Source organism: Falco biarmicus, chromosome 7 (assembly GCF_023638135.1).
Source record: "Falco biarmicus isolate bFalBia1 chromosome 7, bFalBia1.pri, whole genome shotgun sequence".
NCBI lineage: Eukaryota > Metazoa > Chordata > Aves > Falconiformes > Falconidae > Falco > Falco biarmicus.
This window is the reverse complement of record NC_079294.1, coordinates 3,403,328-3,430,602: the sequence shown is the minus strand read 5'-3', so window position 1 is coordinate 3,430,602 and position 27,275 is coordinate 3,403,328. Positions and strand designations below refer to the sequence as shown.

Genomic DNA, 27,275 nt, shown 5'->3' with positions numbered 1-27,275 from the left:
TGAGCTGCTAATAACAGGGCTAACTTGGAAGAAGCACATGAAGATATACATAAAAATGAAAAAATTGTTCCTTGAACTGGATTTCCCACCCCAGCAGGAATAACATGGTGTAAAACAAAATCCTTCCCTAGAATCTCTTTGCTTTTTAAGTTCTGCCATGACATCCAAGTCCAGGAAAGGCAAGACCAAAACGTACTGTTATGAATTCTTTGGAAAGCATAGTTAGTAGGGTTGAGTGACCATTCTCCAAAGTACTCTACTGCCTGTGTCCTGGAAAGCTTATCTGCAAAAGGTGTTTGCTTCGGCCTAGAGGCAAGAAAAGAATTTGCCTGGAAGGCCACCACTGGTCGTGGGAAGAGACGAAGAGTGCGAGTATGCATCTGGAAACCTTGCAAAACATTGGGCGAGTTGAAGAATCTCACCATAGCAACCCTAAAAAGAAACAGAGGACAATGTATTAGATAAAAACACAGAACAAAACAGAGAGCCTTTGAAACATATGCAGTAGGCAGTGTTTCAAACCTCTGAAGAATGGTAACCCAGTATGAAAATCTAAGTCTTCTTAGAAAACAGTTATCTTGAAAAAAAAAGGAAAAACCCAAACAAACCCCAAACCCAAGAAATCACTTTGTTTTAATTCACCATCCCAACACTAAGACCCACTCAATGAGGGACATCGTTCTCATATCTGCTAGCTGAAGTGACAACTAAGTCTCCAGCTTTTTTTTTTTTTTTAGTTCAAGGCTTGTGATTTAAGCTGAGGATACAATATCAGACTGACACCAGGTGAATATTCTATAGGAAAATACAAGAAACAAAACACCCCCTCAAGATATACAGTTATGTTCATGCTGTTAATAAATCTGAGATAAACACTGTAATTTCTGCTCTTTTTTTCCCCGTGATGTAACGTGGAACCTGGAAGATGCTGCTTCCACCACAGGACCCCCAGAAGTGTCTGTGCTGCCTCCAAGCGCAACCTTTACAAAGACTCAACGCTACTCTCCTGTTCAGCCTCACCTGGTAGCCACATCCACAGAGTCCACGTCATTTCCATAGATCAGAGGGTTGAATTCTGTGGAGGGAGTAGACTGCAAATCATTCTGCGGTCTTCCCAGCAGCAGTGACACTTCCTGCCCCTCGTGGAACTTCTCTAGATTAAGAATGGGCTGAGTATTCAGACTCATGCTGGCCAGTGCCTAGTGAAGGACAATATTATGCACACATTCAGCAAGAAAAGTGATTCAAGGAAGAAGAGAGAGATAAGAGCTACCCTGCCCTCTAGGCAATTGTAACAATTGTGCATGCTCCATTAGTTCATCTTAAACCATCTCCTGTGCTGAGTCAACAAATACTTCCAGGCCCTCCTTTATGGGGATTGTCAAAGCAATCTCCTCAATGCTGAAACAGTCCTGGAGCCAGCCAAGGGGTAGCACAGAAGTTCTCTGCTAGGTCATTCATGACATGAAAACAGATAGTCCAAACTGGACCACTAGAAGTATGGCACTGTGTACAATTTATTGCAGAGGTATTCCCATGTGTAATCTGAATACATCTCAGGACCTAGAGGCCTTGAAACTTGCCTTGCAACTTGGCCATTCAACCAGTGAGTGTGGTATCCCAGGACAATGTGGAGACACCTTTACACAGCCACCTGCCTGCATCCATGAAAACCTCCACTTCCTATCTGAATGAGGTCTTCATCTCTCCATAAAGCTACCTCCTCTTCAACCCTTGTAACATCTTCAAGGATATGCACTGGAGCAGCACAGGTGGTACATCAGTCCTGGACACCCAGACCTAGCCTAAATCCTCCTCGCTTCTCCCACTTGCCCACTGAGTCTTCATCTTTTTATTTCAAAAGTAAATAAATATATAAAACAAAACAAAAACCAAAGGAAAAGGGTAAAATGGAAAATTGAGGGGAAAAGAATAAAATAAAGAACCTTTTTGTCAGGAGTGAGCAGCTGTTTCTGAGTGATTGCAGTCATGCTAACCAGACACTGGAGGCAAGATGGAAGATCATATGATAACACCAGCAGCCCATCAGAGCCAAGACGAGCACATGACCACAGAGAAACAGATGGAAGGAAAAAAAAATAAATATCTATTACTACAAAATATCACAAATGAGAGGAAATAAAAGGGACCACAAAATAGGCACATCTTGGGAGACAGGTCTAACTGCCCCACCCCCAAACATTCACATCTGGCCACTCTGGAAAGTAGAAAGGCTGCTGGCCTTATTTTTGCAGCTAAGAATTTTCTACTGTAGTTTAAAAGCAGATATCCTGAATTTTATTCATTGTCACCAAGACCCAAAGGCACACTGAAGTGTTAATCTTAGTGAAGTGGGCCACAATTTAGTCTTCTCTACTTTGTACAGCAGCCAGTGGCACTCTTTCTCCTTTGCCAATGGTCAACTCTTCATGACAGTGCCTACAGGAATACACAAAGATGTAATTCAAATTTGGGTGAACACTCTCAGAATTTTAAATATGTCTTCAAGGAAATTGCAATTTGTTCTTCTGATACCGAATTTTGCCCTAGTGAGTTTTGCTGAATAGTGCCTGAAATTGCAAGGGGGTGAGGCAGAAGTGGGGGGAAGGTGGATCTAACAAAACTCCAAGCAACACATCGCTTCCATCTGTGCTGACAGCAGGTACTGAGGTATCAAACAGGTTACACACCTTGCTCTCCTGGTCTACAAGGAGAGAGAAAGAGCAGAGCTCATCACATTAGTTACACACTTTACCTTTAGATACTGCATGCAGCGTGCATAAGGAAAACAGAAATAAAGAGATAAAACCTGCTTGACACGATCAGCCAGGATGACCCAAGCTGATTAATGGCTTAGCAGGACCTGAGAGGAGAGACTGAGACCTCACACACAGATCTGTGAATGGAGGGGAAACAGAGATGATCATAGCTTGATGGATCAAGTCAGTTTAAAGCCCACGTGGCAAATGTAAAGGAGGAATCTGCAACTTTCTATACCAACCAGAAACAGTTAGCCCCGAACAACAGTAAAAAACAGAAACCATCTGTTGTGTCCAGGAGCATTTCAAATTATCCCTCACCTGGGTAAGAAATTAACTGCAGTTATAAGCCTCAGTGACCACTCAGTTTTCCAAATTAACTCTCTCCGTTAATATAGAAAAGCAGCAACTGGATACCTAGCACTTAATATCTGTATGAACTGATACTGCTTTTCAAGCTCAAAATGCTGTTGCTTTCTAACATGGGGGTCGTTCTACCTGGCCAACTATATGGAAGAGGCACCTTAAACAGGTTGACAGAAAAGTCCTAGTCCTGTGCTTCCCCTACAAATGACGAAAGTGGAAGCAGTAGAGACAGAAAAAGATGAAACAGGTAACAAAAATGACAACAAAGTCCTCTGGAGAAACTACAGAGAGATCTGAAACAAGATGAAAGTCTCAGATTTAGCTTAGTCAGGAGAAGACAATGTTAGAAAGTCATACAGCTCAGCAACCTCAAAAGAAACCCCCACAACTTTGTTTAACCAGCCCTGTTGATTAGCCCACCTCCACATTCAGAGAAGTAGACCTCTCCATGAGTGACCAAGGGACACTTCTTTGAACAAGAGTATCTAGTAGTCTGAAACATTTCCACATCCATCTGATGTGCCAGGATACACACCTGCTTTTAACACATTTTGCTTTATATTTGCTGACTTGCGTTCTTGTCCAGTACAGCAGAAGAGCTGTGCAAGACTACATCTGCTAAGTTCTACTGAGCCCGAGTCCTTTCCCCAAAGTGCTTATTACCTGTTTCAGATGTTTTTTCAGCTCTGAAGCTTCTGGTTCTGGCAGTGCTGGCAAAGATTCTGCATTTGTAGGAACGATCACCTGGAATTAAGCACAGCAACAGACTACAATTTCCCCAGCTGTAGTCATTTTCAAAATAGAATCTCCACCACACCAGAGACTGAAGAATAAAAGCCATAAAGTATAATAATTAATTTAAAAAAACCCCACAATACAACCCCCACACACAGACACCTGCATCAACACTTTGATTTTCACTTCTTCATGGTTGTTATTGTTCACAATATCACAAACTATGGACTTATCATTTACCACACAAAAGAGAAGTTTGAGTGAACCCACGCTCATCCTTCGGCATTTCCATCAAGGAGAAGAAGATATACACATTTCCCTTGAATTAGCCCTGCCTATGCCGCAGCAGAAAGTGGGATACATAGTACCATCTGAATCATGACAAACCATGGTGCTGGAATGCTCTTAGCAGACTGGGTTTCTTAGGTTGGGCTATAAGAGACAGGGTCTCTCTGCAAGAGAGCACTGAAGCAGTAAGCCGGCCTGAATTCTACCTTTCCAAGCAAAACAATGAGCTCCTGCTGAGAGCCGACTACTGGCAAAACCCAGGGTCCCAGCTGAAGTAACTCAACAGTTCATATTTCTGAGAAGAATACATTGCAGGCAACTCAAGAAGACAGCTTTATTATTTTTTTGAGGGTTTATCTTCTAATGATACAGTCACATGAATTAACTGAAAAACAATGCCTTGCCAGCAAAAGAAATGAGGACCTTGAGACACAGCTAGGAACGGAATCCTAAATTCTCAGCGGGTACACCGCTGAAAGCACACAGTTCCCTGGAAACAAAGCCGCAAGTCCTTATGGACACCACTTACCCTATTGGTATCCAGGTCAATCAGCCATACATCGTCAGGCATTTTAAAATCCAGTTTATAAAGGAAGAAACTTGCTGGAACACCAATGATATAAGGTGTAGGGGCTAGAAGCAACTGAGAGAAAGAGAGACTTCAGTAAGGACAAGATCTGCATTTGATATCACCACGTCCTTCCCAATTATTTATTTATTAACTACAGGATGTTTATAGCTGAGGAGACACCACACAAGGCACTGATAATTAATTAATTTCATACAATAGAAACATTTAGGGGGGGGGAAAAAAAAAAGGCAGAATAAAAGCTCCTACTCAGAGACCTTCAATTTTCATCTGGAAGACAATGAATTTCCACGTCCTGTGCCTTCCCCTACCCTGGGATGTAATTTATATGACTGCATGGCTCTTGGGAAAAAAAACTTAGCTAATCTAACAGCTTGCCACATCTGTCAATCTGTCATGGACCAAGCCTAACTAGAGATGCAGTGAGCACAGCTGAATACACCCTCAGCTCAAACTGAGTCTGTGCCATTGTAAATATGGCTCTACCCATGCAAAGGGCTTTACCCTTACCCTTGTAATGGTATTTTGGTTTCAAAACAACATCTCCAGGAAGCAGAAGGAATTGACACATTTTTTCAAATGTACATGGAAAACCTAAGGAAAAATTCAGGTTGTTTCTGATAAGGGAATCAGCAGAGGGAAAAGCTTACATCAATAAGGCATGTAGCAGCTTGAGACCAGTGGCTTTAATTTATTCTTTAAATCTAGAACAGTTGGTCACCTCCAAGGGTGCTATGAGAACAAACCTGCAGCATCAGTTGCAAGAGAGCACTGAAGCAGTAAGCCGGCCTGAATTCTACCTTTCCAAGCAAAACAATGAGCTCCTGCTGAGAGCCGACTACTGGCAAAAGCCAGGGTCCCAGCTGAAGTAACTCAACAGTTCATATTTCTGAGAAGAATACATTGCAGGCAACAGATCCCAACCCCTGAATCAAGAACCTGCAAGCATCCTTAAATATTACGCTGGACTCTCCCCAAAGACCTTAATACTCAGCTGGGGGGAGGGTGGGGGGTAAATACTCGTCATAATATTGTGGATCTATGGTCTTTCAGTCCATTGCTTGTGAACTACTGCTTAGAGTCATACTATTCACTAAGCATGCTTTGAAGATATCCTAAATAAGTGGTGCTACCTCTGATTTAAATAGTTATGGCGCACAAAGAACGTTCTTTGCAAGGCAGACTTTGCTACAATCCCTGCGAAAACAGTGGGGAAGGAAACAAGGGCTACTCCTATATAAGTTTCAGACATCACAGAAACAGCCTTTGTAAAAGAGCAATAAAGGAAAAATACGTACCTGTTCTGCAGAGGCCATGCAGGTGGGAAGCAGAGGGATCACTGGGAACATGTACTCTAACGGGTAGATCATAGCCACAAAGGCCATCACAGACATTGAGAGTGCATTATAATCTCGGGACTGCAATACAACCTGGAACCAAAGAAACTCACATTAGCACTGCAGCCCATTCACTTCTAATGCTCCCCCGCCTCCCAGGGGCATGCAAAGCTCACAGCCAGAAGGCCTCTGATTCGATAGCTGTGAACTGGGTGACCCTCTATTAATCTGTCTGAAAACAAGCTTCAGGTGCTTTTTTGAGGGAGAGCAAAACTTTTCAAAACAACAATGTCAGAAAGAGCTATCCCTTGCCCCCCTGCAAACTGATTCCAGGCAGTGCAGGAGACAGCTGTTCTACACACCCAGCCTGTTCTACACACTCCATCTGAAGAGAAGAGCACTTCCTGCATACCTACCAAAGATCACCTCCTCCCTTCTTACCTTGTGCTCCAGAAGGATGCAGGTCAGCACCTGCAGGCAGGCATCCACTCCCAACAACTCCAAAGGCAGATGTAAAGGGAAATCCACCAAGGTGAAGCGGGATGGATCAGGAAGAGCAAAGGTCAAAGCTGGCTGCAATTCATGTGGCAAGACTTCCACATCCACCCGCTTCTGACCAGCGACAGGCATTGGCGAGCGGAGCAACCGGTATATCCAGGCTTCAATCTCCCGCAAGTCATGTAGCAATGCACTAGACTTTTCTTCCACCAGGAGGGAGCCTGTGAAAATCCGCCACATTGTATCCCTGTACAGGGAGAACAAGATTAATACTCCAACAGCTTCACTTGACAGCCCTTCCACAAGGGTCTTCCAGGGAAAAGGCAGACCCACCGTGAATTAAAAGATGCAGCTAACAATCACTTGGTTACACAGATGAATGGAGGGTAGGGATTTAACTTGCTGGAACAACCACTGTGGGGAAGTATAAATCTTCCTGCGGCAGGAATTAACACAAGTATGCCACTGGCAGGAATCCTGGAGCAGCGCAGGCGGGCAGTGCCCCCTGAGCCCCCAGCCCCATCCCCCCCCGCAGGCTCTCCCCGCAGGCTGCACAGTGGCCCCGCAGAAGGAGCCTCCCCAGCCGCTCTGGGCAGCCCGGCCCAGCGCCCCGCCACCCGCCAGGGACACACGTTCTCCCTCCTGCTCAGAGGGAACCGGCCGTGTGGCGGTTTGTGCCCGGTGCCCCTCGTCCCGCCGCTGGGCACCGCTGGGAAGAGCCTGGCCCCGTCCCCTGGGCACCCGCCCTGGGATACCTGCAGCCATGGGTGACATCCCCTCTCAGCTGCTCCTCTCCAGGCTGAACAGCCCCCGCCCGCTCAGCCCTTCCTCCCCGGGGAGATGCTCCAGCCCCTCACCACCTTTTTAAATCAACACAAGTATGTCACTCCCGCCTAAGAATTCCTTCATTTATTTAAAGGGTTCAGTCAGGTCCAGACCTCTAAAGATCTCTCATCACCCTGGTGCCTGAAATGCAGCACACACAGAGGATACTCTCACATCTCACCCAGAATTGCGGCAGACTGACTGCAGGATGCTGCTTCCAGCAGTCCTACAAACATTTGCAAGAATAGGAACTAAACCCAAGACAAGAAAAATATGCCACACCAAGATCTCCCAGATGTTTTGGCATAATAAAATACTCTTCTTTTATCCTACCCTAAATTTCATTATGTCATTCTTAAGAGCTGAATAACCAATAGCAGAAGGGGATGCATTTCAGCTGACAATATGAATTTCTGAAAGCTGTCTAGAGAGCCTTAGCCCCTTAATGTTGTAGCACAGTGAAGGCTGCAAACGTGTTGTAGCCATTCAACAACAAACTTCAGCCTGATAAATATCTTCAGTTACTCCAACAGATCCCTTAGAATGGCATGGGTTCCCATTAGAGGCTCTACCTTACAGTTCAAAAAGGAAAAAGGACACACTGGAGGCTTCAGAAAGGAAGAAAAATTAGAGAAGTTTGGAGGGGTCAAAAGAAGGGCAATTTGAGATCATGCCGAGCAAGTGATACACCTCTCAGGAACTGCAATGCTTCTCATCCTCCACTCTTCCTTCAGCCACTTGTAATGCACAAGACATTAGGTTGTTAACAGGCATGCTCATCCTTCTGCAAGCTTTAAGAATTCAGTTTCACCTTTATTCTGCCACCACTTCAAAACCGTTCCACTTTTTCAGGTCACGACTTGCAAACCACATGGTAATTCAAACCCACGGAGACGTATGCTCAGTATTCCTTCTCCTGCCCTCCTCATCTGTCACTCAGCTCTGCTCTTTAAGAATTATGTCCAAAAAGAGCAAACTTCTCAAATACCACACACCCTTCAAACACTGGAATATTTTAGCACCTCTTTCCAAAATCAGATGAGCTCTCAGAGTTGAGGAAAATAATTAAATTTAGCTCTTTTTCTGCTTCAGTAATTATCAGACTAAACCAAGTGACAAAATAAGCTCCCTTAATACGCACTTCCATGGGGAGGGAAAAAAAAAAAAGAAGTTTTGTTATGACAGAATAATTTTTTTTCCCCAGCAGTCAGTGGATTCAGGTGATAAATCTGCTAACGCAAGAGAGTCAGTTATAAGCCCAGGAGACTCACCTAGAACTGTTCCAGGGCAGTAACCCAAGAAGTAGGCTACCGCTCTGTGAACAGGACAGATTTCTCCCCCCCTTTTTTGCAAAAAATGCAAAGAGGTCATAAAGATAAAAATGATAGATGTCCTGTCATTTTTTGCTTTTGACAAGTTTAATTTGGAATGTACCAGGCTACTTAAATCACATTATGAGCCATCTCACAGCCCCATCCCTCTTACTATTGAGACAATCTCCTCCTCCAGAAATTCCTTTTATATTTTCTCTTTTCAGTTAGCATATTGGAAAGGAAAATATCCTGGAATGTAGGTGTCAGGCACAACAGCACAGATAAAAATCCATGACTGATACACATAAAGACACTGTTCCTTCTCTACCCTACAGTGCAACAGCTTTTGTTCCATACCCAACATTTTAATAGCAGATATGCAAGATTACTACGTCACATTAAAAATACACCAAGTTCCTGTTAATTTGCTGTTACCAACCCCCATTCCCATATGCTTCCTAGACAACTCCTTTGTTTTCTACCTCTCCTCCCTCTCCCCTTCAAATATTGTACTTTGATCTCTTTCAGCCATTCCTGATTCTCTAGTCTTTTCTCTCCCACGCTGAAGTTCAGACTGTTCCATAAGCTCATTAGGCACACTTTCCATTTGGGGCAAGAGGGAAATGGTGAAATTCTCTACGTTGCTTCTTGGCTGTTTCTAGTTTTCTAGAGAATCAGTCCTGACATACACTGCCATGGAGCTTATAGGCCAAAGCAGCAATAACAGCATCAGTGCTCAGCTTCAGAAAAGATGATGCTCAGTCAGTTGTTAGCAGGATAGTGCCTCCTTAGGCATATCAAAAATTAAAATCTTACCAGGTTACAGAATCAGACAGAGAAGTTTTAAGTCAATCATCACAAAACTTTCCTTTTCCCACTGTGATCCTGGGTTAAAACATCAAAAAGGTCAACCGCCAGTATCTGGCAGCTTCTGCAGCCACACCTGTAGCTACAATTTGCCATGCAGACAATTGCAGCCCTGGACACAAACAGCGGGAGGAAAAAGTTCTTTCTTCCCCTTCAACATACCTCTGCACCCCACGAGGAATCCCCAACTTCTTGCCCAACAATCTCTCACTACAGCAGTCCACAAGTCTCTTGAGGGTGTACAGACACTCACGAAAGGTGGAAAAGAAGGGATAATGACTAAGGATGCACAGAGAAGTCAGAGTGCTGTTCCGAGAGCGATGGCTGCCTTTGGCCAGGCGCTTACTGCGCGGTGATCGATTCACATCTGGAGTAGACTCTGTACTTGGAGCCTGCAGGGAAGAACCACTCTCAGAACTCTCAGTACCCACTTCCTCTTGGGGTGCAGATGCGTCCCCAGATTTGGTGGATTTCTGTCCCTCCCGAGCTCGATGGCCCCCCGTGCCTTCTCCCTTCTCCTTGGGTACTCGCTTCTGGAAGGAACGGTAGAAGTTGACACAGATTCCATAGCGAATGACACCTGTATCCTTGTCTGTGAGCGTGAAGACAAAGGAAGTGTCATCACGGAAGCTCATGCGTTTTTGCCGCACGCTCAGGCATCCTTCTGGCTGGCAGAAGAACACAACATCAGGTGGTAGGGGAAAGTCCACGTGGTCTTCTAGAGGGTAACGTCGCAGCAGTTCAGGAGTCTGAGCAACACTATCACTACTTGGCTGCCTACAAAAAAAAGCAAACAAAACCCCCATAAATAGTTGACTAATCATAAAGCCATGGAATGGTTAGTATGCCCATAATCATCTTTGGTATCTCCCTGCTAACGTGTCAGGAGCCTGTGGGCGCAGCTTCATCTTTATTTCTTCTCTCCCCTACTGTGCAGGGAAAGCACAACTTCTCAGTCACTAGTCACAATGCTCCATCACTAGCACAAGGCCACAGCTGCAGAAAGGTTAAATAAAAAGGTCTATACCATCTTTATCAAGGCCCAATACAAAGCCTTTTCAAATTTGACCAAGGAAAGGCCTTTCAGAAGTATGTTGTTCCCGGAAGAACATATTATCATGTTTTCCTGACTTTGATTTCATTTGATGAATTCAACCACACAGGTTTCCGGGCAACACTTGGGTAAGAAATACTGTCCCTCTCCAAATATACAGTCAGATGAAACCTCCCTGGATTTCAGCCATCTATGAAAATTTAGTAAGAAAATCCAGTATCAATTCCTAACTGGAAAGACAAGAATTTACTAGGAAAGAACTCAGAAAAATAGTAGAATGATATGGACCTCATCCTGTAAAATTTTCAATAAAAAGTTCTAGCAACCATAGATATAGATACATATTCCTGGGTTTGATTTTCAAGTTGGATTTGAAGTGTAAGTTATTATAAAAGCCAGGCATTAATATGCAGACCTGCGTAACACTGGCTCACCAGCCTTTTTACTACAATCACTAATGGAACACAAAGACAGAAAGGTAATCCTGTTCATTCCTAATTTTCCACCAGAAGAACAGATTCTTTCCAGATATTAACTATTTCCCTACCACTATTTTTCTATTAAAGTTACTGCGTAAGTGCCAGACAAATAGTATGAGATCCATGTGGCGAAGGAAGAAAAGTATGTCCCCAGAACAACAGCTCTTTGGTTTGACCTCTTTGCTCTAAAGTCTGACCTCTCACCATTTTCTAACGTAATTAGCATTTAGTATCATGTTTACTTAATGGGATGTAGGAGACCTGGCTCCACCATCACTCTCCTATGGGATCTCCTACAAGACATTTTCTCGCCTTGATACTTTAGACTTGCTCATTTTGAAATAGAAATTACATTTGCTTTCCTCTTATCTGAGAGGTGAGAAAACCCAAACAAGTAGTAATAGAACGCTGGTAATTTACAAAAAGTGAGTTTACACTGATGTAAATAGCTCTGCTGACTAATTCTCCCAAACTAATATTTTATTAAAGAAAAAATAAAAATGCTTTAGTAATAAAGCATAAATTGATCACAGAATTTATCCTGCCTGTACAGTTAAGTACTGAAATACTGTATGAAAAGAAAAAAGAAACCCTGAAAAGCTTTTACATACAGTGGACACAACTAATGCATCATATGCTGAAGAAGAAATGTCAAATAATGCTGGTACTGTTTAGAGAGTTTATTTGACAGTAAATGGTTAAAGGACAAAGTCGCCAACAAAGCACCAGTGGATACATCATCAGTTCATGCCTTTGCAGTAATATTAGCTACAGAGTCTGCTCAGACATATAGAAAATCTGCATCTAATAAAAGGGAATACTTCCAAAAGGCACTGCTATTTGCACATGGTAGATAACAAGATGTGATGGTAAAGGCCACGTGGAGCTTTAAGGACTTTGCAGTAGCTGATTACTTCAGTCAGCTCCATCTCTTATCACAGGCATTTTTGTTCAAGTGCCTAATGAGACAACACACCTCTGGGCATTAGCAATCCAGCTGCCGCTGTCCAGCAAAAACCAAGAGAACTGCAGGACTCCAGAAGTGATGCTAGCAAATTCCTCAGTGGGAACATCAGACACTATAAGCATTACTGGAGGAGGCAATTAACATTTCTTCCTCCTTTTCCTAGTCAGTGACACACATATGGAAAACTTCGTTATTTTTCTACATACAATAAGAACTAATTAAACTATTATTCTGTCCAGAATATACAATAAGAGAAATAATTATTACTTAGGATTATATGATTTCTTCCATTTAGCCTATTTAAATGCTGCACCCCAAAGTATTCCAAAAAGGAAGTGGGAGGTAAAGCAACAGGGTGATGCACATAAACCACTGATACTTAAAAATGAAAGTAAAATAGCCTTCAGAACACACGCATCAAATAGACTGGCAGAAAGTTGCTGCATAAACTTTGAATAAAGAAAAATAGCATTTACTGAGCACCTGTGTATTTGAACAAACAGCACACGTATCAACCGTACATTTCATATACACTTTAAGTAAATAAGCATAATGTTTTGTCCACTGACTGTTAATAAGACTTTAAAAAAATAAAGCATTCGTGTCATTCCTATGAGGATAAATGAGTATTAGAAGGAGAAACAGCCAAGTAAGGCAAGTTCCAGATGATTTTTTTTAAACTAAATTTACAGACTACGCTTCAAAGGCTAGAAAAGTAACCCTAAACTAGAATTTTACTTGCATGTGGCTTTCAGTATTTTCGATTTCTGAATCCCTCTATCCTGATGCCAGCAGAAGCAAAGTTCAGATGCATAGGCTACCAGAGAGTCATATATAAAATCACTTTTCTTAGTCACCCTTTGCAGACCCTCAAAAAGCAGTCTGAAGACTGCAAATTAAAGAACTTTGGCTGCACAAGTATCTTTTAGAAGGTGCCCTGGCCCAAGCAGATGCTCCCATTATGCATTCCAGACAGCACCTGCTCAGCTCCAAGCAAGGGTTCATCGGTGGATGCCAGGCTATCCATCCCCACTCTACTGCCCAAACAAAAGCAGTGCTGAGACTCTTACATTACCTGGCTCCAATGATCACAAGATAGTCAAGTAACCGAGGGCAGGTTTTCTTTTTCTGCACCATTGTCCTTGACACCCCTCCCTATGTCATCTCAGTGAATTTCTGTTCATCGATCCAGTGGTCAGTTATCCAGCCAGCCGTGATCGACTGCCTTGGGGAACAGAATCTGCTTGGAATCGTCTGGCAAGTCCAACCTGCAATCAAGAAAAGCAAGAGTGTCAAAGGCATAATCAGGAATACCAAATACATATGAGCAACTTCATGACCTTAATTACATTCCCCAAAATCCTCAGTGTCCTGTGCAGTTACGGACATCTACCGATCTCTCTCTTCATGAGTATAAAACCACAATCACATGCCCACAAAAGCAGAGAGAGCTGAAAAACACACAACAAAGTACAAGAGGACCTCAAGAAAAACCAGACAAACAAAGCAGCATGTCACTGGCAAAGAGCTATTCATGAAATGGTTCGAGGCAAAAGTATTGTTCAGGAAAATCCCTGGGATTCCTCAGTGCTTGGGAAAGGAGATTTAATTGGCAATCTGTACAGTTAAACATGACTGACATAAAACATGCAATCTGAACTTCAGCTGTCTGATAAACAGACTGACTAAAAAAGGGATAATATCAAGAAAGTCTGATCTGATATAATGCACCTCACCCTCCCAAACCTGGATGTGGCCTAGAGCAAGAATGACCTCCACAATCCTCAACGACTGAGACGTCCAACACTTCTTCTGTGAAGATACAGAACCACAGTTCTACAGAACTGCAGTTTGCAATAGCAAAAGTGCTTCTGGTAAATCATACTGGTTTTTTCACTTAATTTATAGAATTTCATTTATCTTGTGTATCTGCACCATTTAATCTTGATATCCATGCCTCCCACAGCTACTTTCTCAGACCACTTTATAACAGAAAAATCCCCTTGGCACAATTGGTATTTTACTGCAGCATTACCATTTGTTAAAAACTATGCTTAATAGACATCCAGAATTCACTAAGCACTGTAAAATTGTTCCTTCCAATCTCACCGTTCACACTCCATTGAATTCATGACAGAGATTAAAAAAAAAAAAAAATCTTACAAAGTAACAAATTACAATGTTTCCTATCTACATTCAAAAACAACCTGAAAACAGAAATTTTCTGAAACAGTTCTTGGAAACTCTAAAATCAGAGATGCTCAAACTATATAAGTTGAGCACCCCAGTGCAAGCATTAATAAAGTTATTTTACATAAAAACATGTGAACTGATTCCCTTTTGGGGCATATTCAGAGTGAGGTTTGTATTCCAGTTCATATTTACATCCTATGGCTATCACAGAATTCAGACAACTATTATTACTGTACTGAAATCTTTCAGTTCTGCAGCATAAAGTTTATAAGTTTATCTGTTATATAAAATTATAACAGATTTATTAACAATGTGTAAATCTCACCAAATTTAGGTAATATTCTTGATGTTTCTCTCATTAGTTCACAACCAAAGGTCAGTTAAAGCCACTGTAACTGTCAGCATCTCACAGTTGCATTCCAAGTCTAGCAACATATTTGCTTTGTAACCAGCCCTTCGCATTCCAGGTACAGACTTGGGGAATTTTATTCATGAGCCCGCCAAATACCAGTAAAAACGCAAACACACACAAGAAGTATGTATATAATTTATCAAAAAAGGAAAATCATACTCATAAGTATTAATTATGGAATAATAAACTGAAAGGAACCTTAACGCTCACACCTACAAACCCCCACGTTTTATAAGACTTTGTGGCACGGTTTTAGCAGATCCTCAGTTACAGCCGTTGTAGGTTCCTACGTGACAGCACTATGAATCACCTTCTCTGAGCACCAATACTTCATAAAGTATCTTCTCTAAACAACAGAGAAAACACAGGCACAGGAAGCAAAGCTCCTGTCTCTTCATTTCTCTTCATTTTAATGATATTACTGAAAACATTGTAAAATCTGTCCTGCAACAGCTCTTGATCCAACATATTCTGCAAGTATTTCGGCATAGATGAACTTGAGAAGAACAAGATGAAGTTGGCATGATCAAGGGGATCTTTTTGCCTTCAGTTTGAAGAACTACTTTGTTTCCTTTCCAAACAGCTTTACCCAGAACTGTTTAAGGAACCCACTGTTCAGTTACAGATACGGGCATAAGAGTAAATTACCATGAGGTAACCTACGAGTTTGACTTTGAGGAACTTCCACTGCTCAATGGTAACCAAATATATGTTCTTCCTCTGTAACAGAGACTATCCTACTCCTCAGTGAAGACGTAGAAACTAAACTGCATTTACAATGGACTAAAAACACATGCAATAACTACAGAGTAACTGAGAGGCTACAAGACCACAACCTTAGCTTGCCTTTTAGTAACTTGTCCATATCCTGTGGTTTTGTCCTGTTCTCTAGCCTGGAGAACACCTCTTAGGACTGCAATGCTTAACACAGCTTCCCTACAGTTCTGCAAAGGAGCTAGCACGGTAGGCAATACAAACACTCCATCAAAACCATAAAATTTTCAAACGAGTATGTGAGCAGACCACCAGCACAAGGGAACACATGCAGCGCTTCCAATGTCCCTGGAATGGCTGCAGTTGCATCCTAGTGATGCCATAAATCAATAATTCTGTCAGGTTTTTTTTTTTAAAGAAAAGATCTGAGCGCTTCCAAAGATTCCCGATTTCTACTGCAGCACAAGTAGATCAGACTGCTGCAGATAATCTGCAGGGGCTTCTAGAGGCTTCTAGGGGCTCCTATGCTTGAATACTTATTTTTAACAAGGTCATAGTTACAGTGAGACCTAAGAGGACAAAGGCTTTCTTTTGGAAGATGAAGTTCTGTTGGACTGGAACAAGAGCTAGAAGAATTAGAACCAAGTTCAGGTTTTTTGCCTTCCCCTATTCATTCTCTTGCTCCTTCAAAGACCTAGTAATGCCTGATGACAGCAGTTCAAGAGCATTAGATCAGTATTTGCTGGAACTCACCTTCCTACTCCTGACTGGAATCAGACACCACAGCTGATGATCTGTATGAACCCACAGAAACAGGCGTTACAGTGCTGCCTTTCCCTCCCTATCTCCGAAAGCTTGCTCTCAGGCCAGCGTCATTCCCTGCTCTGTGCTGCTGGAAGCGTTCATGCAGTCGCATGGTGAACCACATTGTGGAATCGATACAGACCAAAACTAACACACTCCCTTCTCCTCCCTTGCCACTTTTGTTTTTACGAGATTACTTCTATGGCTTGGTTCACCAAGTGGCCACACAAATGCTTGTGCAGACACAAAGAAGAGATAGGAACAAGCAGCTAAGGGAATCTGGAAAGCCTGACTGAATATAATACAATCACAGAACTACAGATGACAGCTTCTTCTACAACAATAAAGAGGTAAAACAGTGTCTTTCTCAGAGGTTTGCTATCACGCTGCTTCCAGCTCCTAGATTTTACAGACTAAGTACATCAGAACAGAAAGATTGAAAAACCGAGAGACACTCCCATTTCTCCTCTTTCATGCTGGCATTTGGACCAGAACCAAGAGATTAATCTTGCCTCTGAGATGGTACAGGTTTTGACATCGATGGCCTCTCCTCTCTCTCAAGCTGCTTTAACTCTAGGTCACTATTTCTGAAAAGGTTTTCTGCAGTGTGCTTTCTCTTTGCAAAAATCCTGGAACCAGCCCTTTGAAGGCTGAATCCTCCAGCAGCGCCTGAGAAGAAACTTCCTGTAACTTCAACTCAAGAAAAGGAGAAAATTAAAGAAGCGAAGGGCACCACAGAAACATACTGTACAAACACATCACATGTCAGAGAACACCATCATTTCAATAAGCACTCATATGCATGGTGAACAGGTTGGTGAGAATTAACACCACCCACATACTGTAGCAGCTGTCAGCAATACTCACGAACTAGGAGAAATTGGCACAGTAGCCCAGACACAAAGACAAAGGCCAGAGCCAGCACTAACCCACGGCCTACCAGTACTCAAGATGAAAAAAAGTGGTCAAAACAACACTTCTATTACTGGTACTACTCTACATTTCAAAACCCCCAAAACACCCACAGTTTAGGTTGTAGCACAACTTCTTAGAGGACAATCTGCATGGTATTCTGCAATTTAAAGTCCTCCCAGAAAAAAGGCTATATAAACTCTCAAGAAAAGCACCACACCACAGAACTGATGTGTGAAAGAACTGCAGCATTTTTTTACCAGTTCAGAGCCATCTGTGTCAGACCGATACCCAGCATTAGTCCTGAGTGACAGGAATTGTGCAGCACGCCCATCTCATCTACCCCTTGGAGTCTTCAGCCTTTTTAAGTGTCTTTTCTGTCTAGACACAAAGCTAGAGGAACAAAGTAATTTAGTCAAAAAATAACTTGAACACAACAAACTGTTAACCCAACTTAGCTCACTTACAGTCGTTTTCCTCACACAGCAGCTTTCAGCTTTGACAGGCCAGCCTTACACTCAACTGCATGATAGTCAGCAGGTATTTAAATCACTGCTTGAAAAAATTACATGAAGACAATGAGATTATTTTCCAACAGCCGGATGTTAAGCCCTGCTTTTCTTGCAACTCTTCCATAGTTTCGAACGGTACCAGAAAGGCCTCTCCTTCCATTATCTCCAGCTTTTATCTGGTACAAGGATCATACTACACAGTTCACCGGTGCATGCATATCTTTAGCATATAAATCAGGGTCATACAATTCCATTTGCTAAGTGAAAAGCATACAGTGGGACATTAATTTCTAAAAGAAAAAAAAGAAAGTTGTGAAGGAGACAGCAAGAATTACAGGACAGAAGCCACAGGAATTCTGGTTCACTGAAATGTCACCTTGCAAAAGACCAGATTTCCTGCCATGTCCAAAAGGAACTAAATTTTCCGTTCTAAAATGTCCTTGGAACATTGTGAATTTCTATTTGTTCTCAACCAAGACAGCCTGTACTGTGTTCAGATCTATAGCCACTATGCCTGACCTCAGTGCGTTGGTTACTGTGAACTCAAGACCCATACCAATTGGACTCAACAAAGCTGAAACAAACACAAGTAGGGCCAGGAGTTTCAATGCTCCCTTGTTAGCTGATTTCTGTTTCCTCTTCTCACATTACACACCTTGAGTATTCTGAGAGAGACAGCTATCTGCTAAGCTAGAGAAATAGGTGCAAGTACCTCAGGACCAGCCAACCTCACCTGCGTGACCAGGAACCCCATGTAACTCACTGCAGAACTGGAATTACCACAGTTAGAAGCACAGTATGATCTGTTGGTAGCTTTGACCTGTTTTTAGACATTTTAATAACCTTTCTGGAATCTTTACCACTGAAATTTTGGTTACTAATTTTTCCAAGTCTATTTCAAGTGATTCCAGCCATTATCTCTGGTATAGCACATACTAATTTTGTTTGTACCAAGCTTTTAAAGAAGCTGACAAGCAGTCCCCATTTCACTTGAGCCATTTTGCACTTCCTCTGCTTTTATCAATATTAAACTTTGCTAGTAGTTTTAAACTTAAAAATACGCAACATTCTAGGAAGCCCATTATCCCTATTACCCAGATACTACAGTGGTTCTACTAATGCAAGAAACACAGATGAGTTGAGAACACCTCCCCTTCTCCAGAGTTTGACAGAACATGGAACGATTTCTGAAACCAGACCTGGACAGACTCGCTATTCTGGTGCAACTGCTTTGTGTTCTACCATCCACCTTGGCAAGGCAGCAGTGCATGCCAATGCTGTGACTCCTAAAAAAGATACTAGCACTCTGGCACAATTAAAAAAGAAGGGTGGCATTTTCAAAGCATTGCAAGCATGCCTAAAACAGACAATGGCATATTCATCTAGTATAGTTAGTCTGTAATATAGGTGTGGTTCTGCAAAATGCCTAGGGATAGTTCCAAGCATAAGAAATCACCCAGTAGAGAATCACCCAGGACTGCAGGCAGGTTCTAAAAGCATCCTCCCTGGAGCACATGCATCACTTGAGTTAGTAAGAGTTCCTTATGGATAAAACAGCAGATGCATCCCAACTGTTTCCACCTTCCATCTAGCCATAAAGCTTGAGGGGAAGGACAGAGTAAATCAGATTAAAGAAAATTACAAAAATGAATTGGAAAAACAGGTTTCGGTAATACAAAAAGACATCCTTGGAAGCCCTTCTGAAGAACAGTAACGATTTAAACATCTCTTCCTCTCCTACTACAAAATGATACTATCTCTTTGCCTTCTGAAAGCAGTACTGACACAGCCAAATAACTTTAAGCCTCCACATCAATTTTGCAGAGCAAAATGGAGGTAGCATGGACAGAGGTGCTGCCAAATAGACCTAACATGACCAGAATTAGTTTGCAAACAGAAGTATCACGCCACACAGACAGGAACCTTTCTGCAGCATCACAGAGCGGAGCTGGACTGATTCAGGCTCTTGGTTGCTATAGTGACAGATTTCCCCATCCTGTCATATTGCTGGTCCTTGAGCGCTGCCCCCTCCCTCCCTCCTGCTTCAGGCAAAGGCTTGGTGAAAGCAGCCTGCTGTACATGCAAGACCACGCAGTCACCACACATGCACATGCTGTGAAAACAGACCCACAGGTAATCTGATTCAGATCAATCTCCATAGCAACCCCATCTTTAGTCCCTAGATCTTAGCCTGGCGGGTCTATTTATAGAGCAGCCGCAGCGCTCCACCCTCTCCACTCCACCACCAGAGCTCCCAGCACTGCCCACACTACAAACAACCTTCACCCAGGCACAAGGACTGCCTGCAGCCAACGCTGAAACATACTCCTCCTGGCACCTGCGGGCCCCAAGCCAGATGACAGCATAGTATCTGCAACACACTGAACACCTCCCGGTTGGTGAGGTTTTCCATATCCATGAATACCACAAATATCAGAAGTCATTACTGCTCACAGAAAGCTGAGTACCAGCGGCAGCTGACAAAATCCACTTATCCAGGTACCTAGAGGACGCCTCCACAGACATCAACTGCAGCTGCTCCTTTAGTCTTGTGCAAAAAGGCTGTGCAAAGTGAGCCAAAACAAACGTGCAGTCCCAACAGGAACTGGCAGGCAGCAGCAAACGCAAAGGAGTGGTCCCAGCACAGCTGTACCCACCAGCAGATACTTCAAACCATGTGGCTAGGACATTCATCTACTAGTTGTTTGAAGAAAAAAAAAAAAAAAGAATAACAAGAAAAAGAAAAATCAAGACCGAGGCCTTGAATGAGCCATGAGAGATAAGCATGTGAGAAAAAAACAGTATGCAAATAGTGTTATCCATTTTCCTCTACTACACTCTTGGGGAAAACTATCAATGATAAACTAATACAGGAGAAGCACACACTTGTACAGTAGTTATTTGCTAACAGGAAGGAGATGACAGATTTTAGCCTCAGCCCCAGTTCATGTCACACACTTCAATTTAGGTTAAAGACCTTATTCTCCTCCCCTCCTTCACTGCCTGAACACCTCTGTTGCGATCCTCCCTGCAGCACCTCATAGCACAGGGCATGCAGAGCACCACTCACCATCTTCTCATAGAACATAAATTCTAGCATAAAAACCCGCTGTCAACACAGCCAGTCCTCCGGCTCTACGCCATTTGAATTTAAATTCATCTTTTATTTAAAAATAATCTCCAGAGATTTGCATGAGAACAGTAACACAGGAGCTCTGGCTCCCTGCGCTTCATTCTTTTCAAGTCTGCCCTTTTTTCCCCTCTCTCCTTGTGCAACGTCACCATCACAGAACACAAGAGCCTTCTCTTCTACCTCTACCTCATCAGCTTTTCAATGATCCTCACATCCCAGTAGCAGCCCCTTTGCAAGTGGGTGGGCAAACCAAAACCTACACAACACCCCCAAACTGAATTAGTGTCACCTTCTGCAACCTACAGCATCACATTCTTTCCCAAACCAGAACTGCTTTTGGCTCAAGCTTTGAGTTGAGAAACTTTCTCACTGCTTCTGAGTGCAGCCTAGACCCCAGCACCCGCAAGATGCTCCCATTGCCAGCCCTCTGCCCAGCTCCTGTTTGAGAAGTAGCTCCCATAACACAGGCACCAGCAGGCTTTTTTCCAAAAGCCAAACACTGCAAATGTACAGCCATAAAAAATTTACAAGAAAACAACAAAGCATGTGACATTTGAGAAGAACTGCTGGATGCAGCTGCAACTGCTAAATTATTCAGTGCTCTCCCCTGCCACAGCAAGCAGCTCTAGGCCAGGAGCTCAGGGAAGAGACGTGCGCAGGACAGCAGCAGGCAGAAAACACACACCGCAGGCAAACGGTGAGGACTGCGCCAAGGACTATTTGCTTATGCCTCTCCTATAGGTTTCAAGCCGTTCACCTTCTCATTTAACTCACAGAACCACCACCACACACAGGCATGTTCAACTCTCCTTCCTGGAGATGGGCCACGCAGGGACAAATGGCAGCTCGCTAGGACCCCAGCACTAAATCCCAGCCACCTATAGGGCAGGAAAGGGCAACACTCACAGCCAGTGTGGAAACACTGAAGTATTTTTATTTTTTTTGCTCGGGGTAATGAGAATCAGAAAATAAAGTACTTGAAATAATCACCATTTGGCTGCTGCTAGCACCACAGAACTGGTACTCAGAGCCTCACATGTTTTGCCTCAGCCTCTCCCCATGTATGACACCTGCCTTGTTCTTCTTCCCTCTACACGTCTTCCCCTTTTCTTTATCGACACTATGGAACGTCAGAAATTCCTACTCTCAAACCAACGTTACTATTGATTTTGGTGATAAATCCTAGTACCAGCTGGTCAAAACGGAAAGGAAATCAAAGAGAAAAGCCCATCTTCTCTCTGCTCAGGCTCCGGGATGCGAGAAGCCTGTGCTTGGCTGACCCACCCACACACAGACACCGGGAGAAGCCAGCTCAGAGCCAAGGGGAAGGAACTGCTACAAGCCACTGCTGGGCCAGCGACTGACGGAACAAGGGGTCCCAAGAGGACCTTCCAGACATTGGCAGTGACCGCGGCAAAGGAAGGAGGGAAAACAGAACACCTGCTGGGTATGTCTGAAGGCTAATGAAAGAAAGGAGGGAGAAACGAGGCAGCCTAGAGAACAGAACAAGCGTGCCCAGCTCGTAGCTCCAGCAGAGCACTGTTTAACCACTCTCAAGTGGAAACAAACAGTCACAGCAGCAGAGCGGCTCAGTGTTTGTCAGTGAAGCAACTATGGCAAACACTGGTTTTGATTCTTAATCATCTTTATCTGATGAGACGCAAATGGGCAGAGGCAGAACTCCCCATCTCCTGCCACACAGGCCTCTCCAGAGCATGTACAACAAAGCCAGGCAAGAAGAGATCCAGGGAAGCTGGTGTCAAAGCTACAGGCAAGAAGACAATCAAATATTTGATACTGACAGTGGGAAATTCAGTCAGACTATAAAGGGAAGCAGGACACAACCATGGCGCCAGAACTCACAGATGTGACAAAAAGGAACAGATTAAGAAAAACAAGGCTGCTCTGCTCCTATGATAACACACAGTTCCTGGAGGTCATCAGATACGTTTACTGTTAATCTGCGCATCTTTGTCCCCTGTGTAAAAAACAAGGCTGATTTCCTGATTCTCCCAAATACCACTTAGAACAACTGTTTAGCAACTAGGTAGAAACACAAAAAGAAGAGATCTGACAAACATTACAGGATACATCAAAGGCAACACAATGACCAGCCCTTTTTTGAGGGCTGCTGCTGCTGTGAAATACTGAAGGCTGTTGAAGAAACAGAAAACCACAAAACTTTGTTCTTTGCTGCTACACTGATGCATTATTTCTCACAGGCACCTGGAAACTCAACAGCCTCTCATTTAACCACAGTGCCTAGGAACACAGCACGAGAACTGCCTCAGCATAGGTAATTCAGGCATACACAAGCTGCACCTCTTAAATCACTGCAAGGGTCCTGACAGTAGCAGTGACTACAAGTAAACACAACCTTCGCACAATGCAGTGATCCCTGGGCACCAAAAGGCACAACCCCCACCCCCCCCAACCTGGGATTTCGCCAGTACGAAATGATTTTAGAGCTCCTATAAGTCATTTCTTTAAAGTTTTGCTGGGTTTGGGGTTTCAGTTGAATATTCTAGTTCCAAGAGACAAGTCAGAAGCATGTTTCTCAGTCATCAACAGTAATTTTCATGTGGTCGTGACAGGTTTAAAGGCCTCCAGGGACAATGGACTTAATTGCTCTAAAATTATTCTCTAGCTCAGACAACAGAGCAAAGACCAGCTGAATTACACAGGCTCAGTTACAGAGCGCGAACAGTAGGTCATCGTAACAGTTCTTCATAGCTCTTGAGGAGCTCCTCTCCTCGAGAGCTGGAGAAGGGAAAGCAGAAAACCCTTCCATCATGAAAAGAAATATCAGAATCATTCCACACATTAACAGACTATCCCACTAAAAAAACATTGCCTTCTAATTGATGCTTCATGCCGCTCATTTTTATTTCACCAGGTGTCTTGTCAGGTCACCAACGTTGCTTTTCTTTCATGAAAATTTATACCTTGAGATAGATGGAGATCATTTGAACCAAGGAAGTGATATTAATCTTGCATATCAAACTCTTTCATTCTTGTTTCTAAATCCTTCCCTCACTGCTGCAAATCCCCAAGCAGTAGCTGCGCTGTGTGTTTCCTACTAGTGTGTTGAGTAACTACATCAAAGCCCTTCTGCTAAGAAGCTGCCTGGAAATTTAATGTAGTATATCTTAAACTCAGGCACACCAGGGCCAAGGACATTTGCAGGAATTAATCTGGGGTGTAATATACGCATTGCCTACCTCTTGTTCCTTCCTAATGGCAAGTAAGTGAAACATTCAACTCTGTACTTGGTTTTAAAAAGAAGTATCCATTTCCATCTTGTGAGCACGATGGCACTACCCACCTAGTTAAAAAACTACAGCATAAAACAACAGCCAAATCACTAAATTTTATATCATTTGTGATCCACTCTCATGCACTAGATCTAATTACAGTACTTTTTAAAAAAAAAAAAAAAAAAAGTAATTTATCTAACTGTATCTGGGAGGAAGTATCAGAGAAAATCTATTAGCTGAAGTGCTGTAAATTAAAAACTGTTGAGATTTATTCCCTTGGAACTCAGCAGTACTTGTGTCTTGCTAATTTAATACCAGAAATTTTCATAAATATTTTTTTTTCAACTGTCTCATTGCAAAAGATATTAAATAAACCAAACTGAACATCTTTCCAGAAGTAAGTCTGGTATATCCTACCTACACATAACATGAGTATTAGATATGGCTTGAGGTGAAAGGGAAAAAGCTATAAATGATGAGCCCCTGTGCCACTCACCCCATGCCAGCCAAAATCAAGGCCAACATTAATTTAATTTAGGAAGATGATATGAACAAGTGTTTTAGTAAGATCTGAGATGCACTGATGCCTCTACCATTTCTATTGAACCATCAATTCCAGTACTCTAGAAACTAAAAAGCTACTTTGGCTATTTGGGCAAGGCTTAATGTTAAAAATCCCTGAAACATTGATTCCTCCATCTCCAAAATCCATCTGCAACAGACTGAAGATGGACTTCATTACATACACACCCTGTCCGCTTTCAAAGGCGTTACAGCATGGTATCAAGGTTGAAGGAGAGGTTTGTCCTCTAGAATATTTACTTCATGTTTTTCCATGAAAACTTTAAACTAGAGGACCTGTATTTTTGCCAGTTGGTTCACCACCATTCACAGCTTTGGTACATAAAACATACGTCATGAAAATATAACTTGGCCATATTATGCTTTTTGTATGGACAGCATTCTTCCAGCATGGCTATTACTTTCCTTTTTGCCCATCCAGTAAAACTGAACAGGTTTAAAAGTAGTAACGGTGTGGAAACTAATGCAGTAGGACACTGAAGCTTACAGCTTGAAAGCTGTTAATTTGGTAAAACCACAGAAGTCCAGACTTGCAATACAACTGCAGCACCACTGGACAGGCACGTACAAGATCTTCTAGTGCGGACAAGGCTGTATTATTTTAGAAGAAAGAAAAAAAAAAGGCAGCGTTCCAGAAAGTTGCTGATGATTTTACATTTTATTAAACACACAGCAAGATGCTTAATGCGTGTTTAATTAATTGCAGGGTACAACCAATTTGGTCCAAGAGCTATGCATTTTCTAAGAACACAACAGTAAAGCAAAAGAAGTATTTTATAGCTAGAATGATCAATCGGTTCAGTATTATATAACATGCTATGAGGGGACGGCCAGGTTAGAGCCTGCAAAAACTGCATTTTAGCTATGTCAGATGTCTGAGGTGCTCTCCCTGATGTGTCAGGATTGCAGATTTTCAGTAGTGCTGAAACCAGCAAGTACTCCCTGTGTCCGTCCAAAACAGTTTCCAAGGCTCAAGCTGAGTAAAGTCCAAAAATGGAGACACTTCCCAAATAACCTATATTTGGATGACGCCGGTTTCGTTACGTGACCCTCAGAACACCACAATACATCTTCCCTCCCCTTGCTTCTGTCTACCAGCAACATCCTTTCTGCAGATAAGCGATGCTGCAAAGAGCACGGCAAGGACACTTGAGAGCACACCAACAGAAATGCCGACCCAGAGTGGCACCGAATGTAGAGAAAATGGCTGGCTCGCCTAGGGACAGCACATTATTGCCAAATTCACAGTCCTACCCCATCTCCATGGGGCTGCAAATTTATCACATATGTTATGTTGGGTATGTCTGAAAACAGCGTGGTATACCAGGAAGTTCAGGGAGGGAAAGGAGAGAAGAAAGCCAGACAAGAAGTCAGTTTCCTCCAAGGCTTATCATTTCGCTAAACACTTCTTTATTGTGACTCCACACAAACAGTAATGAGGACGAAGCTTTCTTGCCCTCCTCTGCCTGAAAATAAAAGGGAACAACACAGCAAGGTGGTGACACCCATTCCTAAGGGTCCATTTATAGGTCACTTACTTAAGACACTGCCCAGCGTGAAGTGGATTTCCTATTCTATTGTCCTGGGGAGTAACAGGATCTGCTGTTTACGAACCAAGGAGTAACAGCACCTTTCCCACTCCCGCTGCCGCAGCAAGCCCGCACAAAGCTGCGCCCCCGGCTCCTCACGGGGGGCCGGGCCCGGCTCCCCCGGCCCTTCTCCCGGCTCCTGCCGGGGCAGCGGGCGGGACAGCGGGGGCAGGCACAGAGGGGCGCCGGGCGGACCCGCGCCCCCACCCCCGCCGGAGCCCCTTCCCCCGCCGCCGCCATTTCCAGCCCCGGCACCCCGCTGGAAACGCGCGCCCGACCCCCGGGGGTGCTGCCCGCCGCCGCTCCGCCGCCGGCCGGTGGCGGCAGAGCCCCGCGGCGACAGCAGGCACCCCGCCACGGAGCGCAGCTCGGCGGGCCGCCACCCCCCGTCCCCTCCTGCAGCGACCCTGCGGCCGGCAGCGAGCATCCCCCACGGAGGGCCCAGCCGGGCGGCTGCAGCAAGGCAGCAGGGGGGGCGGCGGGGCCCAGCCGCCCGCTGGCCGGTGCCGATCGCCTCAGGCGGCGCCGGCCGGGGACCGCGCTCCGCGCCCCGCTGCGCGACCCACGCGTCCCGGCGGTGGGGCGGGCGCCCCGCTTCTGACACGTGCGGCACGGGCGGGCCCCCTCCACCCCGCTGCCCCCGCTGCCCCCGCCTGCGGGCCGGCCCGCACGGGCACCCGGCCCCACTCCCGCTCACCTGCCCCGCTACCGCCGCCGCCGCCTCAGCGCTCTGCGCCGCCCGGCCAGTTCCGCAACGAGCGCCAGGCGCGGAGCGCGCCACCGCCACCCGCGGGGAGGGAGGGGCGGAGCGAACCACTCGCACCCACGGCGGGGGGAGCCGCCTCACCAGCGGCGGGCGCCGCCGCTCCCCGCCCCGGGCCGGCGCTGAGAGGAGGGGGCGGGAAGCGCCCCCCGCCCCGGGGCTGCCGCGGCCGCAGGCTCTGCGACGGGCCGGGCCGCCGCCGCCATCCCGGTATCCGCCATCACAGCCAGCTGCTGGCGGGCGGCGCGGCGCGGGGCTGAAGGCAAGATGGCTGAGGGGAGAGCGGGCCGCGCGGCGCCCTGAGGGGAGCCTGGAGCATGGCGGCCG

General features: G+C 44.3%; 1 protein-coding gene across 27 annotated transcripts in view; it reads right to left on the bottom strand.

The window, feature by feature from the left end:
• MADD (MAP kinase activating death domain) overlaps positions 1 to 27,028 on the bottom strand; it is a 76,980-nt gene extending 49,952 nt beyond the window's left edge. For 12 of the 27 annotated variants that reach the window (XM_056347277.1, XM_056347285.1, XM_056347281.1 and 9 more), the window contains exons 1-10: positions 26,883 to 27,027; positions 13,153 to 13,345; positions 9,740 to 10,354; positions 6,516 to 6,819; positions 6,036 to 6,167; positions 4,678 to 4,791; positions 3,789 to 3,869; positions 1,947 to 2,003; positions 1,021 to 1,199; positions 197 to 432 (exon numbers count right to left, since the gene is read on the bottom strand). In XM_056347277.1, the coding sequence (XP_056203252.1) occupies positions 197 to 432; positions 1,021 to 1,199; positions 1,947 to 2,003; positions 3,789 to 3,869; positions 4,678 to 4,791; positions 6,036 to 6,167; positions 6,516 to 6,819; positions 9,740 to 10,354; positions 13,153 to 13,214 (1,780 nt within the window). In that variant the 5' untranslated portion in view covers positions 13,215 to 13,345; positions 26,883 to 27,027. Of the gene's footprint in view, positions 1 to 196; positions 433 to 1,020; positions 1,200 to 1,946; positions 2,004 to 3,788; positions 3,870 to 4,677; positions 4,792 to 6,035; positions 6,168 to 6,515; positions 6,820 to 9,739; positions 10,355 to 13,152; positions 13,346 to 26,882 lie in introns of all 27 variants that reach the window. The other 15 variants (XM_056347280.1, XM_056347276.1, XM_056347278.1 and 12 more) reach the window with 4 other exon arrangements.
• Positions 27,029 to 27,275: the final 247 nt, after the last annotated feature.